Genomic DNA, 16,771 nt, shown 5'->3' with positions numbered 1-16,771 from the left:
CTCAAATATTTGTGTTAGACCGACAATTACATAATGAGTCTCATCAGTATCTACTAAACCACTGCTATGACACCAACACAATGGTACCACCCAATACAAAGGAAAACATAAGACAATCAGACATGACACAGACATAGAACACAGCGTGTTTATCCAAAGCCTGAGTTTATTTACACTGACAACTCTTTTCTATCATTGCCACCAAATTTGACACCAAAGTTAACAAAAATAATATAAAGATTTTTTTCTTGCAAATCTGAGGAAGTCAAGTGTTAATGCGTTAGAACAATAAGAATAAAAATGTCATTGCTTTCCAGTACAGTTCTGTCCTGAGCTGAGTTGTTTTGTAAACTGTGAAAAGTGTTTTCACATCCAAAGAACAGGCGTTCGGACGAACCAGAAGAAAATGGCTAGCAGTATAATGGATACCAGGATGGTGAGGTAGACGCAGGTGAGAATCCAGCGGCAGTGACGCAGCCAGTGCACTAGGAGGCGCTGTCTGACAAAGATGCGAGGGAAACTGCGGGGGCAACCAAATGAGAGAAATCATTACCCATTTGGTACAGGCAGAGACTTTCTAATGAAGAGACACAGCACTCAAAGAATCCTCAATAGAAATGCATAGGCAGTCGTCTCTACACATATCCCAACAATGCTTCCTCATTCACTTGAATAGGAAAATAGCTGCCCGATAACTGCCCAAAGTGCATTGCAAGATGGCCGCCAAGTGGGGTGACTTGCTTAAAAGGACTTGGGTACGGGTAGTTAACTATCCTAGGTATTCATAGAACTGTCCCTAGACTGACCAAATCTCTCTATTCTGTCACTAGTAAAGGGCAGCTTTCATGCAATTTGTTTGGCAAAAACGTACAGGCTGGGGTCACTTGTGTCACTGTCACTGTAGTCGTGCCTTTCTCTTTTTCCTTTGGACGAGAACCCATCCAGCTCGGCTTTGCTCCTTTGCCTCCTTCTTAGGCTCCTCTGGGGGGGTCTAGACACACGAGAGAGAAACCAAGAAGGCCAACAGCACAAGGGTATTCAGTTTCATCAATGGCATTACATGGCAAATTTCAAACCTAGTTGAGCAGTGTTGAGGCAATAAGCACATTTCCCTGTTATTTACAAATAATCAGTGGCATGGTGTGGGAACAATTTCCGAGGATGCCAAATGACCTCTATCTTTTTTAAAAGAATATATAAAGGGGGAAGGGGGTTACAGTTAGAGTATAGCATTTGATTGTTTTTTTTTCCTCACACAGCTTAAATGAGAAAAAAATGTTCAACATAGATCTCAATTTCTCGAGGTCACTGAGTACTGTCGGTACGAAAAAGAAAAATCAGTTTTACCTAACTTGAGTTGCTGCAGGCAGCCAGGACCTACAGTAAAGCAGCCAGACAGCTACAACGCTACAATCTGGGGCATGTTCATGAGCTCCCATGTTCATGCCCCCAGAGTGTAGCGCTGTAGCTGCCTGGATGCTTTAGCTGTTTAGCTGGTGACCTTGAGAAACGGAGATCTATGTGAAAAATCGCCGGATTTCTCCTTTAATGATAGGGGCTGCCAACTCAAGCTGGCTTCTCTGGAGATGACAGAAATGTAATACTGTGTTTCACCATACATTCATTCCATTACATATAGGAGGGCGCTGTTTCACTCATTGTAAAATACTAAATGAGAAACGAGAGAGATGACAGTGCAGCACAGAAGAATGAACAGAACTATTAAACGAAATGTTTTAATTGACAGCTATTGTCATTTCTTTTTAAAACAACAGAAAAATGTTTCCCATAATCTTAAAGTACAGAAAAACAGCTACAACACGTACCACTGTATCATTTATATCCATACAATTTAATAACTATCAAATCAGTGTATTGCAACAGAAAAGAAACATACATCAACACTGAAATTAGTTACTGTTGACCTGACCTCTCATGAGGGTGGCGCCTGTTAGTGCCTACCTGTTGGGGATCGGTGGGTTTACCTCGTCATGATTGGAGACAGTGGAGGGCCCTGGACACGCACTGAGAGAGACGTTTGACAAGGTCTGTGTGATAACAACCTCCATGCTGCCCTCTACTGGAGAAACGTGCTGCGTACAACTACAAGAAAATGGAGGTCAATACAGAGCAACATTAAATTAGTTGTTTTCATAATAGTATACTGTAAAAATCTGACAATACCTGACATAAAGTGACATAAAGTTACAGGCAGCCGTGAGCAAGTACAGGTGGTGTAAAGGATGTTGTCACTGAAGGCCTCTACTCTCCAAGTACCTCTCTGCCACTGATGCACACTCCTCGTCCTCCATCTTGGGTGTACTGGCAGCCTTGGGTTCAGAGCCCTGGGGCTGGGTCACTGGTGGTTTAGTGACCCCCTCCTCGGACAGCTCTTCATTCAGGTTCTCTTTGTCTTTTGTTTTTTTGATCTCCTAATTGCACCATGAAAAAAACAGATTGAATCAAAAGTTACAGGGCCAAATTTCAAAAAACGCGGGAGGGTAAAAAAAAGTATAGCTTTGTTTTTTAGCTTAATTTAAAGGTGCACAGGAGGGAGGGAGAGGGAGTAGCGAGCTAGCTCGCTGTTTTGTTTGAACGTCACAGGAAGTGACGTTACTCAACATCACTTAGAGCACCTTTAATCATGGGTCAAATAAAGTTATCTTAATTTTTAAGTGTCTTCTAAATCATACCTGGATTATACTGGATTGCCTTGTAAGAACAGAAGAGCTGATTCTGCGTCGCAGATTATACTAAATCAAACAAAAACACACATAAAAAACTCTATGTGAAACACAAAGTAAACACCATATTCATAACTTGTAGAGTGTCAGGGGAAATTCCACTGCAAAAATGGGACTGAGAAAACAAAAAAAGCCCGTGTAGAGTATAGAGTGTTACCTTTCCTATGTCTTTGTTGGTCCTAATGCGCATTTCAATTTCCTCTGCAAAAAGAGAGAGAGACAAGAGAGAAGAGAGAAAAGAGAGAAGAGAGAAAATTGTTAGTTTTTTTCTGTATAAAAATGATGGCTGACTGCTAATGCCAAACTGAGCAACAAACTTCAGGGACCTCTTTGGTCTTTTTGAGACCAACATATTAAGAAAACACTAGCTGATCAGCTATAGGTTGAACTTTGACTCAAACTGAATTCTAGAATAAAAAGAACATATTTTTGTGTTGGCACTGGGTGCCGTTGGGTCATTATTTTTTCATGAAATACCTGAGTTTATGGCTAACAATGGCTCATCTGCAGTCTCATCTTATGACTAATCTACTCAAGGATACAGAGACACGTATCCCACCACCTCTTTTTCAAGAGCAATTGCAGTTTATAGCCAATAGCAGCTCTCCTGGATCCTCCCCAAGAGGTATAGCAGGGTATACCACTGTCGTAAGTGCTGCGGCGAGCGTTGCTAAGAGTGCTCTGGTCAGTCCTGCTGCAGTCCTGTTGAGACTCACCTCTGAGCTCGGGCAGCGGCTGGTCGATGGGCACACTTGCGCTGATCAGCTTCTTGGTCTCCTCCAGCTCGGCACAGTGCCGGTCATGCCGCTGGCGCAGGTTGTCTACGTGGGCCACCATCAGTTCCACCGCGCGGCTCACTTTGGCCTCCTGGCGCACACACAGAAACACAGAGCGCCCCTCAGCACTAGTGTCCACACTCTAATATGTACACTCAATGTGTATGAACACACAGCATTGTTAAGGCTCACAAGACAGCATGCTGTTCACTGTGAACTGCACAGTGATAACTATTAGAGAAAAAAGAAAAAACCTATAACCTATAAAAAAAAAAAATACAGCTCTGGAAAAAACTAAGAGACCACTGCACATTTTTTCTGATGTCATCCTACGGTTGCTGAGTGACATTCAATTGAGTTGACGGTCATATTCAAAATTAAGAGACCACTGCAAATTTGAATAGGACCGTCAAATCATTCGAATGTCATCAACTGTAGGATGACATCAGAAAAATATGCAGTGGTCTCTTAACTTTTTCCAGAGCTGTAAATCACATGTAGTGATGGTAGAGAGGTGATGCACACTATATACCTGGTGAGCAGCTCCCAGCACCTCAGCCGTTCTGGCCACCTGCTCGACGGTTCCTCCCAGGATATCCAGCGTAAACTCCAGCTTCTGAAGGATTTTATAGCGCTTGCTGTCCAAACACATTCCCTTCAGCAACTGAGGAATACAGTAACACAAACAAACGCTCCAGTATTTACAAATAAACAGGTACTTACACAGACACCTACACCAGCATGCTTATACAATGCATTTAGAATTTAGAATGCATTCACAATTTGGCTTTTGATCACAGAAACTGCTGGAAAGTTTGAGACAGTTAAATCAGATTATTTTACAAATCATCAAAAACACAGCAAAGGGAACACACACAGATCAAATCCCCAATCACTGACCACTGATCCCTTGCTTAGTTACCTCCATCGCCCTGACCCTAGCCTCGGTTACTTGCATCGAATGCCTTTTTGCCCTTGGTTAAATACTCTGCTGTCTCATTCCCCCCTATTAGTTACCTCCACTGCCTTTTTGCCCCTGGCTAGATACCCCTGCTGTCTCTTTGCCTCTGGTCAGTTACTGCTACTGCCTCTCTGCCCCTGGTCAGTTACCTCCACCGCCTCTTTGCCCCTCTGCAGCTCCAGCTGCAGGTTCTCCTCTGCCTTGTTGCGAGCGTGCTCCTCTGCCTGCAGACGCTGGCTCAGTGTGTACTGGTCACAGCGGAAGGCCAGAGTCAGCTGGGAGAACGCACTCTGTGGGAGAGAATAAACAGATTCCATATTAAAAAATGTGTACAGTGGCAAATTTCAGGAGGTATAGACCTATCTATACTATAACAGGTATAAAGGTATAACAGTTATAACAGTTACACACATACTGAAAATGTTGAGTGACCTTACCTCCACCTCCCCTTCAGTCATCTCATCACTTTCGTGGAGGCAGAAAAATCAAGGTTCAGGAGATGTCAAAATGATCAAAATCCTCAAAAGCATACATGACAAGTTGAGCATCATGTCCCTCCCCACAATTGATTGGTTTCACAACTACACAGTGGTAGACAGACAGTTATATGGGGCAATGAATAGGCTACAGTAACCAAATAAATAATTATATCATAACATTGTCAGCCGCAGCAATTTTTTTCACACAGCAGCAGACTCTAGTTGTAAGTGGTCGTTGCAGGCCCAGTCAGCTGCTGTCAGGGTTCATTAATCAATCACCTGGTTGGGCCAAGACGCTCCAGAATAGAGAGCCGGTTGAGGGAAGCAGCCAGGACCTCTCGTTGAGCATCTGCATGGAGTAGTACAACAGACCAAAACGGATAATTGTGTATAAAAAATAGTCTGAATGTGGTTTTAAAATGTATCTGCTACATTAACAGGAGGACAATACAATTGTATTTCCACATTCAATATTTGATGTAATGCAATATTGTATTGCTTGTAATGATCAACTGATTCCTTTGATTTGTTAACTAACCTTCATCACTGTCCTCTTCACTGGTATTACCAGTGTTATTCAAAGGCACAGCCTTTGAGGTGCTGCCACACTGCTGGTAAAACATTTAGGAACGTTCATGGGATAGGCCTACCACATAATGAGAATCATGTATTTTTATCCATAAATTATTAAAATCTTGCTCAGGATGGAATCTGAACTTGTGTGACATGACTGTTCATCAATCAAGTTAGGCTTTTTATTTCAATACATTATCCTAATATCTCAAGGTCATTCACTCACCTGCACACTCATTGTAGGGTACTTCATAACAATTGGCAAACCATGAGACCACAGGCCGGGTGGCAGCACAACCTACGCGTTGAACATAACTTACATCAAGACGATAGCAGTAAATTCAGCACTGTCTAGATATCCGATGTACAAAGTGTACACGTTCATCGCCCAATATTCCTACCCCATGTGATGTTCATGCTTTTTCTGTCTCAGCGCCTCATAGATCCCTTGACCTCACCCAACTCGAGGCACAGGTAAGCTACATGCTAATTAAATCAGAACCAACCTCGAGATGAGCAAGTAGCATCAGGTCGTAGCCAGTCAAAAGTACCAGGTTATATTTCTCATCGTTACTAAAGGAATGTCCAGTGCAAACGCAAAACTGACCGTAAAAGCGCGTTACAAATGTAACTTCCCTTGATTTCTTTGCCTGTAGCAGTCACTCTGCTGGTGACAGATAATCTCATTAGAAGCTAAATACATAAGACCCAGTTAGGGACGTCAAACCCGTACGGCAAAAGGCTTTCACCTTCAGAGCCGACACGCTCCAAAGGTAGCATAAGAGAAACCCGAAATATCTTTACCAACAGTTGCATTTGGCTTCACATAATTAACGGTCTAGAAGTTGTTACCAATAGTGACAAATCCATGATTACAGCTAGGATTATGGACAGGAATACTCCTGACACTTAAGGGGTATTTGGATTAATCTAAAAATGTATCTGCAGTCACATTTTTATTGTAGGGTGTGACAGATGGAGATACCCAATATGTGCTACTGTAACTATTCTGTGTACATGGAATGTATGCATTCAGTGGGAACACAAGCAGGGATGAAGCAAGACACAGGATTTGGATTTTCCCACATTTTTTTTTATTTGCAGAAAAGTTGCAGGAGCCAGAGCTCCATCTAGTAGAGGCGTTGGGGCTTGCCCATGGTGCTCTTGATGTAGAGCGCCCGCACGTTCTGCCAGTTCTTTTTCAGCAGAGACACCAGGAAGTTCACGGCCAGGTGAATGTTGTAGACCAGCTCGTCCTCAGTCATCTTAACATGGCCCACAGCCACTGCCAGACACAGCACCTACAGAGGACAGCAGAGCGGTTCAGTTAAACATCCAATAAATCTCCACAGTTAGTAATTTGCTTCCCATTTAAACTAAATCATTGGATATAATACAGAAATGTACCCCCATCAGTATCGCTCTTTGAGTATGGATTCTATTTCCCTGCTTTACTGATAGACCCAAAGGATAACCAACAGCTTTCATTAACGCTTGCACTGTTTCCATTTTCAAATATGTGATCAACTTAAATTTCAAACGATGAGCACCATTTACTCCATAATACCCATCCATGTCCTCCAGGGAAACAATTACTAATTATATTTAAGCAAACACTTTGGGTACTGGAAGCACATACCTTCTTCATCTGGAACTTGATCGTGGACTTGACCTCATCAACCTTGGTGAGGAGGTTCTCGTTGTGGGTGAGCAGAGAGGGGAACTTGCCAGCCTTGTTCAGCCCGGGTCCCAGGATACGTGGGATCTGTTTAATCAGCGACTCTGAGGCCAGGAAGGCATCATACTTCTTGGCTGAAGACCAGAGAGAGACATAAATTGTGCTGCTCTATTACCACCTTAACACCACCATTTTGCACGTATTCCTATATAATGTGTACTGGTCTATTCATCCATTATCTGTTTAGATGTTTCTCAAGCCTGTTAAGATGGTGACTTGTGGCCAGAATGGTGGTGAACACCAATTTCATAGTCATTGCAATAAAATACCATAAAGATGACCACAGCAATATTTTATCCATCCTATTTTAGACAGAAAGTACAAAGCCATGCAAGTCCTGTACCAATTCAAGCTGTAGAAAGGTCCTAGTTATTCACAATACAGTGAAACTTGGGACTGGAATGACATTACTCACCAAGCTTCTTCACCATTTTCTTGTTCTTGTTGAGCTTCTTCAGGGCCTCAATGTCCATGTGAGGCATATCTGCTGCCTTGGCCTCATCACAATGCTGCTGGTCACCAAGGACACACACAGAGAACTTGGGGCGTGGTGTGGTCTTCAGCCTATCAGGGAGTTGGGGGAAGTTGAGTTGAGTACCACCAATGATAAAAACACCAATGCAGTAAGTAAGACTCGCTTTCCAAAACCTACCAGGCAGTAAAAGCAGGACCTTACCCTTACCACCTCTGATGTTGTCCTGTCGACAGCACAGACTACATTACATGGCAAAATGGTCGGCATTGGGTTCACAGGTTTTGAGGCCTGGTCACCCGTTACCTTCCCTCATGTTTTAAGACCCAGGGTAAGGGTCCGTCTGCTTCGCCAACCCAGTGAGGGAGGAGGCTCAGTCAGACTACCCAGGACCATTCTCCCCCATCTGCCCATGGCCTGCCTGATCGTGCAACTGCACGTGAACCTATGTAACGTCCCTAGCTAGCCCAGATGGGACAGGCAGGACGCATGTTAGACAGGGGGAAGCTTGGGTGAAGCAATAAAGTACCGAACCTGACTGTGCCAGAGAAACGCTTGTCCTTCTGAGGGTCGTAGTTCTTCAAGCTAATCTGGAGCTCCACAGTTTCCAAAAACCTAAACAGGAAAGCATTATTTTATAGTGAACATGCTACAAGCCACTTGACTGCTGTCAGTGGAAGTTGGACATATTTTCATTCAGCTCTAGAATAATATTTATATCTAATAAATTAGTTGTGGTTACTGCCATATAACCTAATAGTAGAAAGTGGATACATCACGTAATGAGCAAGTAAGTTTTAGCTTAACTAACTCTATGGAACAAGTTTCAGACTCAACTTACTTTTTGGGTTTGGTCTGAGACCCCGACTGGACCTCACGGACCGCTTCATATAATGTGTCTCTTGAGACCTTGCTGAAAAGAATACGTGAATCTTATATTACAAACTGTAGTATATTTGACTCCCACTCCTCCACCAACAGATTTAACGTTACAAAGATGAATGGCGATCCATGACCGATTACAGAAGGTAACGAAACATGCAACATTTCACTCATATTGGTAAAATACTCACAACTACACAATTTCAACATCCTCCCAACCTATCCTAGCTAATTAGCATGCATTCAGAACTACAAACATGTACATGATTGAAGTGGATTTTGTTCATTAGGTAAGGGTTGATGAGCTAGTCAGCTAACGTTAGCCATGTGCACCGGCATAAACTTGTCAGAACGGTGAACACCATTAACTGCATTTCCGTCCAACTACCTACAGCATATAGAAATGCGACAACCATAATTCATGTCGAAACTATCAGTTTATTAATGTCCATTCATGAGAAAATACTGCTATTCCAATCTCACCTCATTTTGGCTTGTAGTCTCACGCCACGCACAGACTTGAAAGAGGAAGAGCAGACGGAAGTTACGCATAATATAGAGGCTGGAAGTGATGCACTGTCTCAAAATATCGGCCATCTTTGTAGAGTCAAAAGAGTGGGGGCAGAGCCTGATTACGGAGAGCCGGTGTTGTGTGCCTTCTGGCAGAGAATAGGCTTGTTTGAGATGGACTGAGTCTGACTTGGTCTGGCTTACTACGTAAACGTGATCTTCAGAGCCTAGCCGGGAGGAGCTACAACAGAGGGCAGCTCATCTCGGACAGACAGGCTACAGTCTGCCTGATGTGACTCGCGGGAGATATCGCGGAATGTTGTTTGCAATAAACACAGCAGAACTTTCATTCTTACTCATTAAAATGAGCATGATGACTGACGAAATAAATTCTTATGATGTAGTTTAAATAAACCACTGTTGTCATACAGTTAACAGGCCTGCTTTGTACTAGGGATGGGAAGTCTGACACCGAGTTTCTAAGAATGCACGTAGCGCTTCAGAATCTTTGGTAGCAACCCCCCGGTAAAACAAACGTGTTTGTCAGAGAGAAAAAAAAAACTGATCATAAAATGTATCGTAAAAAGGAACGATGGTGTTGTAGAAATGTAGCGGAGTAAAAGTACAGATAATTGCTGTAAAATGTAACGAAGTAAAAGTCAAAAGTATGCACTATAAATTTTACTTAAGTAAAGTACAAATATGTGGAACATTTACTTAAGTACAGTAACGAAGTATTTGTACTTCGTTACATTCCACCACTGATTGCGATACATATCGCTATCGTTTTATCTCCCAGCCCTTGCTCAATAATAACAATTTTAACACACGCATAAATACTCAGCCTTTCATGCACGTAGTCTATTGACATTGACTGATACACTGCCCTCTGGTGGACAGAACATATAGAACTTAAGTTTGATACCAATATCGACCTTACTGAAGACATTTAATGGTTAAAATATTATTAATACATATTCGAATATTTTCGAATTTTAATATTAATAAACAAACGAACTTCGAATATGATTTTTGGGCAAAAGTCAAAGCCCTAGTAAGAAATGTATTTCAATTAATCATAAAATGGCCCTGATATGTCACTAGACATTAAGAAATCATGTTAATTTCAAATGCTTATATCACTGACAACAGTAGTCCGGCCAGGATAATGTCATTTAAAAAGTGAAGTTGCAGCCCTCAACTGATGTTGATGTTGTGTTTTGTCATGTCATGTTGTGCTTTGGCCTGATGCGCCACCCTCCACCTATCTAATAATCACAAAGTCAGTACTGTTTCGGCATCTGGGTTGGCAACCTCGAGTAAGGGGGGAGGGGAAGGGGATACACCACTCTACAGTAATTTGAAAGTGATTGCAGTACCAGTTTTGGCCACAATCTTACATATGGTTCCTTTAAGGTACAAAAAACTCTTTGGTGTTGCTTTAAGGTCCATGTATCATTCGTTCATTTGATATTCAATTGAGAATCCAAAATAAAAAAAACGAAAAAAGGACTTGTTTTTTTATTATTTGTTTATGAATGTGATACAAACCAACAAATAATGCTTTGTTTTTCAGACTTTTGATTTCATGATCAGATCAAAAGTAGAACGTTTAAAAAACGGCCACACAGAACACACCTCCTTACCTCTTACCTCCTTTTTCGAGGCACAAAGCGGCTTCATCTCAGGCCAGATGACCTGTCATTAGGGAAAATCTCCCTAATTTTCAAGGTAAGACTTAATTTGTTGCTGTTGTTAAAAAGCTGATTTTTTTACCTCACAAACTCCATCTAATGTTACCTGACAGATCATATCGCAGTGGCGTAGTTTAGGCCTAGCCTATTCATTTATTTACGCCTTTCATTTTTCAAGCCAATTTGTGGTAGCTGCTAAGATTATTTGTTATAATCCTAATTATCCTAATTATCCAAATTAATCCAAATTATTTGTTATAGGCCTAATTGTTGTTGTTGTTGTTGCGATTTGTCATAGACGGAATTTATAAGGTAACGTAGGCCTAGCCTAAAAGTGATTTGTTGGTTGAAGGGTCTCATTGGACGTCCCTATCTGTCGTTAATCATTTGACCTAATATAGATTGGCCACACTAGTCTAATCGCTAACTAAATAACAGTGTTGGTCTGTAGCTTAACTACCAAGTAACTTGCCCAACGCTGCTAAATAAATAGTTATCCTCAACGCGATTTGTAGCACTAATGTAGCCTAGTCTGTTTCTATCCCGTCTCCACACATTAGGCTACTTGACATTAGGTTAGCACTATGGGTTGTTATTCTGTAGCTCAGAACTTTTCCTATCCCGTGCCGACACATATTAGACATAGCCTATAGGCCTTTTTTTAAGTTTAGTTGTGGCATTCAGTTTGTTTCGAGAGCTGAAGATTGTTGATTCATCACAGTTCACATAGACAATGCGAACTGTTCTCTGAAGAAGAGACGAGCGCAAGGCATAATCCAGTGCCTGCCATAGAGTGGTGAAGTCCCGCCCCTTCTACTTCCGGTCCATGGGACCTATCTTTCAAAAAATTATGAACGGGAGTTAATGGAGAGATAACAATTATTTTTTGGTCCAGTTTGAATTGTGCCACAAATTTCACATATGATGTGTGTGAATTTAAAAGATAATTTCAAGAAAGTCAAGAAAGTACTGTTGTTCGATAGACTTCAAAAGTTATGTTGGTTTTGTGCGAATCCACTCAGTGGACTACATCTCTCGTCTCGAACGATGTACGTCACCAACGTAATGAAACGATAAGAGCTGTTATGCTAGTTAACGGTTGCATCTTGCTGCCTGCTATGTCACTTAACAGTATGTAATGTACAGTCTATGGACGAATACAACTTACCTGATGTGTTTAAACCTCTGACTCATGGTATTTTCTTCGGCAAGGAAAGCCCAATTAAGACCTGTTGCTGGTATGCTTGTACAATCTAGTGTGGCTGTGAATGAGCTAACGTCACTAGCGCGACTGATGGGTTTGTAGTCGTTGATATTACGATCTTTCACAATGTTGTAATTCAATAGTTACGAAACAAACTGCAAATGTCTTTACATGAAAAATTGTCTTTAAAATTGACAAACATCATATGGGTAATTCAAGGCACAAGTCAACCGGGACCAGAAAATAATTTATTTTTCGCCATAGACTGCCGTTCAAATTTTTTTGAAAGATAGGTCCCATGGAGGCAAACGGAAGGGGCGGGACTTCACCACTCTATTCGATGAGGCTTAGTCCATCCGGTATATATAGTGAAGCGATTCGTGCCAAAATGCTGTGGTAATCTCTGATTGGTTGAGTGGAATTAGGCGTAGTAGGAGCCCTTGATCTAGTTCAGGGGTGTCAAACATAGGGAGGGAAAGTAATCTCATCGCCATCTAGTGGTTGCGTTCCTAGAGTTTAGCGGAGTGGATGGTTTTTTTTTTTTTTTAAATATATCTCGGTGCACATTGGGATCTTAATTTAATGCCTTCCATATGTTAGGCACTGGGGTCACCTCTATTGCTTCAAGTGGTCATACCTTATTTTTGGGATCAGTTGAATTGTTTTGAGTTTTTGTCGTAACATGGTGATAAGGAACTACAGCTGCATGTGACGTCATGTTTGGGCGCTTAATCTCTAACTGATCAATACGGCAATTTGCTTAACTGGCTTAACATATTTTTGTAATAACGGAACGTGATGTAAACTGCGTGGTGATAACCTTTTGTCTGGATAACTGGTGTTGTGCTTCTACTCACATGAAGAGCTGGCTGTAAGTGTTAAGTGTCAATGCTAACCAGGCTAATAAACAAACCATGCTACCGTGAGTAACGTTGAAGGGTAAAGTCACGTGACTTCTTTTGTAGTTCGTTTATGAAACAAAAGGAGCAATTTCGAGTTTCTTAAATAAGGCAAAATAGGGTCTGACATTTTCACAGTTAGAAGATTATTACTGTATAGACACTGAAAAATATTTTTGGTGGATAACATCGCTGATTTGGCTTCACAATATTTTTTTAAAAATAGGTCTATGGGACTTAACATTGGAGCTGCTCTTCGATAGGAACGCAACCACTTGGGGCGCTGGTTTTCACTTTCCCTCCCTATAAGGCCCACCTGCAGGTTTCATGCGGCCCCCCAGATGTTTTAGGTAGGAAGGGAAAATTAGGAAGAAATACCAGTTGTCTTCAACAATGTGTAATACGCAATATCTCTATGATATGATAAATTGATAACCTAACACTACAAACCATCCTCAGGATGGAAGAAGCGGAAAACTAACATGGAAATAGGGCATTTCAAGAGAGAAAGAGCAGTATATGACAGTAATACATTATTTGTACGTGTTTGCTCATAAGTGATATCATCACATAACACTCTGATACCCATGCAGAAAATGATAATGACCATGACAATGACGGCCCACCACGAGGTCTCATTCCAACAAATCCGACCCACTACCTAATATGAGTTTGACACCCCTGATCTAGTGTTTGGGGCCCAGAGATATCATTTTCTAATTATACCATATATAATTATATACCATTCTGTTTTTGGAAGTTGGATTGAGATATTATAATAAGCTGTTTATTATTTATTTATTATTTCTTATTAACATAGGTTCAGGAGTCATCAATATTTTTACTAGATGACCATAACCAGGTGTTCCTGCCATCAGAGGATGGCATATTTGACCAAGACCGAATGGTGCCAGGGGGACATTATGAGGTCAATGGTGATGCCACTGAAGAGGATGGGGCCAGCCGGCCAAGTGCAAGTCCTCAGGCGCAATTTGCGTTCCGGCGCCCCTCCAGTACTCCATTTGCAGCAGGGATCTCTCCGAGGCCTTCGGGGCCCAAAATGATGCAGAAGTGAGTTTTGTCTTAACTGTTTCCATCAACTTTATTCACGTTATACCTTATGCGGATCGGGGTAATCCACCCTCTCTAGCGAATCAAATATCTTAGCGCATTAATATATAAATAATTAGAGTTTTTATGCACATTTCACTTGTTTCCAACCAGGTTTTTTTTCATTTTTTTTATTTGAATTGTAAAAATGGCATTCTCCCATATGTGAGCACTCTCTTGCACTTGGATAATTTCAAAGAGGACTATTTTTGTAATGCAGACACATGTTTACTTTTTCTCTCAGGAGTATCCTGATTGCAGATATAATTGACGGAAAACCGGTGACATCAAGAGCCGTCACAGTCAAATTCTCCGAATTTGAGGCCACGGTGCCAAGCATCTCTACTAAAGTTAATGAAGCTTTGGGCCAAGAGAATCTCATTTTGGTTGATAGCCAAGGGAATCAACTTGTAGATTCTGATGGCACAAGAGGTATGATCTTTTTTTCACATCCATAGCCAATTGATCCATTTCCTCATTGTCTAAGCTCATCAGGTGCTGTCCATAGGAAAAATAATGCTGGAATTTGGTACAGACTAGACCTGGGGCAATTACTTTCATCATTTCATTACTGAAGCTATTAAACATAAAATTGTGCAAAAAATGAAAGAAGCATGCAACTTTCAGGGTTTGTTCTTGATGACCTAAGCTTTAATTTAAGATGTGGAGACATTCTCAGTTTGACCTCTGAGGTCATCTAGACTGTGACTAAAACATGTGTCAGGGGAGCTGCCTATACATTTTAGCCTGTATTAAAGCTTATTAAACACAAACTATACTATTTAGATGGGATTAAACATGCATTGAGAATATCCCACCCCTTCCATTCTATGGGCAGTACCTAGCCTTTTTAATATACCCTTTTAACAAAACTTCACAAAATACTGTACTGGTCATTTTATAACAATAACATTCTCTGGATACCCAACACAGGTTCTGCTTTCTGGTGACAACATGCCAGAAAGGTCTTTGCTGTGCCCGAGGCAGAAATTGAAAGGCTGCGAAGCCACAAAAGAAGGCGAGAAAGGTACTAGCTAAACAGACAAAGTCTATACATTTTTTTTCTGGCGATTTATGTATGTAGCATATGTGTATGTGTAGATGCCTGAAAGATTTTGACAAGTCCTAGTTATGCATGACATCAATACTGTGCTGGTTGAATGAGTGCTCACACATACTTTACAGCAACCAGACTGTGTCTGTGGAGGACAATCTGGAAGTTGTGTCCAGAAAGCTAAGAGAGCTGGTTGACTATGTCAACAGCAATCCACTGACCCTCACACCCCCACTCAGCCTGACTCAGAAGGAGGCAATTAAAACTGCCTTCAGCTGTCTAATGTGTACAGGTATGTCAAATTAGCCTATATCCCTTTTGGACTACTGTAGACTCCCTATGCTGAGTTACCTATGATACTACTGTTGCATTTTACATTTGTTCTACAATTGCAGAAACTAGATGTACCGCATAGCGGTACAAAATATGACCGCCGCTCAGTCCTGTACATCCGTTCCGCGAAAATAAATCACACTTCAATTTGTCTCCATATTTTACTCCATCCCCCACTCTTGAAACTTTTGTGTATGCTTGTTTGGCATGCCTGAGTGTGTGTGTGCGGCTGCACAGAAAGTACCCTACTGGTGCTGAAAAGGTGAATAGATTGTAGAATAGCCAAAGAAGATGTAGAATTGTTATAAAACCTTTAAAATCTCTAAACAATCACAAGTAGGGCAGTTCATCACAGTTCATCCATTGCAACTGGATTGATGAAAGGTCACTTACACCTGTAGGCTACATTGTATTTGGGAAAAGCAAAAGGTATCAGCATAATGTTATTTATTTATTTATTTTTATGTATTTTTAAACAAAAACATCTCTGTCAGTTCCATGCCGTTTTCAACAGCTATCAAAAACAAAGGTCATTTTTGGATGGATGGATTTTTTGTGAATGTTTCTTCTTCTTACATAAGATTTTAGTCATCTTTAGTTCATGTAATACTTTATTGTCAATGCACAAATTAAGTAACAGTAGTCTGAAACGTTATTGTTAATGCACAAATTAAGTAACAGTAGCCTAGTCTGAAACGAAATGCTGTTTTACATCTAACCAGTGGTGCAAATAACTGACATGTCCAAATGGGCCTTGATGAAATGCGTCGCTAGACTGTTCATACACATTTTAACGGGCCAAAGTTGAAGAGCTTTTGTCCGTTATTGTTAGTGCAAATATAGGCTGATTCATGTTCCCTTGCATTGTTTAACTAAGGTCCATGGCTAGTCTGGCTTTCATCAGACCAAGCTCAATCTTTTAAGAAATCAAAAAATAAATAGCGGGCAGATCAGGCTGGGTTCACCCAGCCTAGTCCATAGGCACCCGATATTGTTTAATTTTCCGATTGAGATATACACGCTCTGGCTATTCTAAATGCAAAAATGCATCAGGGAGTTATGACAAAACGGTAACTAACAAACTAGATCCTAATAGAAAGCTGTTAGCTTCCCTAAGCTACAGGTAGGATTATAAGGTAGGCCTATTTACAACATAAATTGTCAATAGGGTCATTCTACGAAACCGGTGCCTTTTGCGTCCGGTCCATTTCATGAGCTCTCAACAATGTAAAAATGTGTCAAAATTTATTTCAAAGGATCAAACCTGTTAATTTAAGTGTTATGAATTACATAATGCATATTTCAATGTCATTGTAAATATAAATCCTACACTTTTTAGTCA

General features: G+C 41.0%; 2 protein-coding genes across 2 annotated transcripts; both read right to left on the bottom strand.

The window, feature by feature from the left end:
• Window positions 1–97: 97 nt before the first annotated feature.
• On the bottom strand, window positions 98–6,601 carry LOC121713367 (inositol 1,4,5-triphosphate receptor associated 2). The gene is made up of 14 exons (XM_042097926.1): window positions 6,040–6,601; window positions 5,760–5,831; window positions 5,499–5,571; window positions 5,240–5,309; window positions 4,919–4,946; window positions 4,631–4,771; window positions 4,053–4,184; window positions 3,461–3,611; window positions 2,902–2,945; window positions 2,694–2,753; window positions 2,278–2,432; window positions 1,963–2,103; window positions 872–991; window positions 98–520 (listed from the first exon to the last, which is right to left on the bottom strand). Exons 1-14 carry the CDS (start codon window positions 6,058–6,060, stop codon window positions 367–369), a joined length of 1,362 nt encoding a protein of 453 aa, XP_041953860.1. The 5' UTR covers window positions 6,061–6,601; the 3' UTR covers window positions 98–366.
• Window positions 6,602–6,604: 3 nt separating this feature from the next.
• On the bottom strand, window positions 6,605–9,217 carry rpl10a (ribosomal protein L10a). The gene is made up of 6 exons (XM_042098714.1): window positions 9,109–9,217; window positions 8,585–8,656; window positions 8,278–8,358; window positions 7,687–7,835; window positions 7,173–7,345; window positions 6,605–6,834 (listed from the first exon to the last, which is right to left on the bottom strand). The coding sequence occupies exons 1-6, from the start codon at window positions 9,111–9,113 to the stop codon at window positions 6,664–6,666; spliced, it is 651 nt and encodes a 216-aa protein (XP_041954648.1). The 5' UTR covers window positions 9,114–9,217; the 3' UTR covers window positions 6,605–6,663.
• Between the last annotated feature and the right edge of the window lie 7,554 nt (window positions 9,218–16,771).

This window comes from Alosa sapidissima, chromosome 7, assembly GCF_018492685.1.
Source record: "Alosa sapidissima isolate fAloSap1 chromosome 7, fAloSap1.pri, whole genome shotgun sequence".
In the NCBI taxonomy this organism is placed as follows: domain Eukaryota; kingdom Metazoa; phylum Chordata; class Actinopteri; order Clupeiformes; family Clupeidae; genus Alosa; species Alosa sapidissima.
This window is presented reverse-complemented; position numbering and strand designations above follow the sequence as displayed.

Excerpts from the sequence above, each read along its gene's own strand:
- rpl10a (XM_042098714.1), bottom strand. Across the intron at positions 7,346-7,686 it reads GAAAATGGTGAAGAAGCTTG|CCAAGAAGTATGATGCCTTC; the intron begins GTGAGTAATGTC and ends TCTGGTCTTCAG. Across the intron at positions 6,835-7,172 it reads TCAAGTTCCAGATGAAGAAG|GTGCTGTGTCTGGCAGTGGC; the intron begins GTATGTGCTTCC and ends TGTCCTCTGTAG.
- LOC121713367 (XM_042097926.1), bottom strand. The coding sequence starts at position 6,060 with ATGCTACTTGCTCATCTCGAG. Across the intron at positions 4,185-4,630 it reads GGGGCAAAGAGGCGGTGGAG|TTGCTGAAGGGAATGTGTTT; the intron begins GTAACTGACCAG and ends TGTATTCCTCAG. Across the intron at positions 992-1,962 it reads AACCCACCGATCCCCAACAG|ACCCCCCCAGAGGAGCCTAA; the intron begins GTAGGCACTAAC and ends TCGTGTGTCTAG.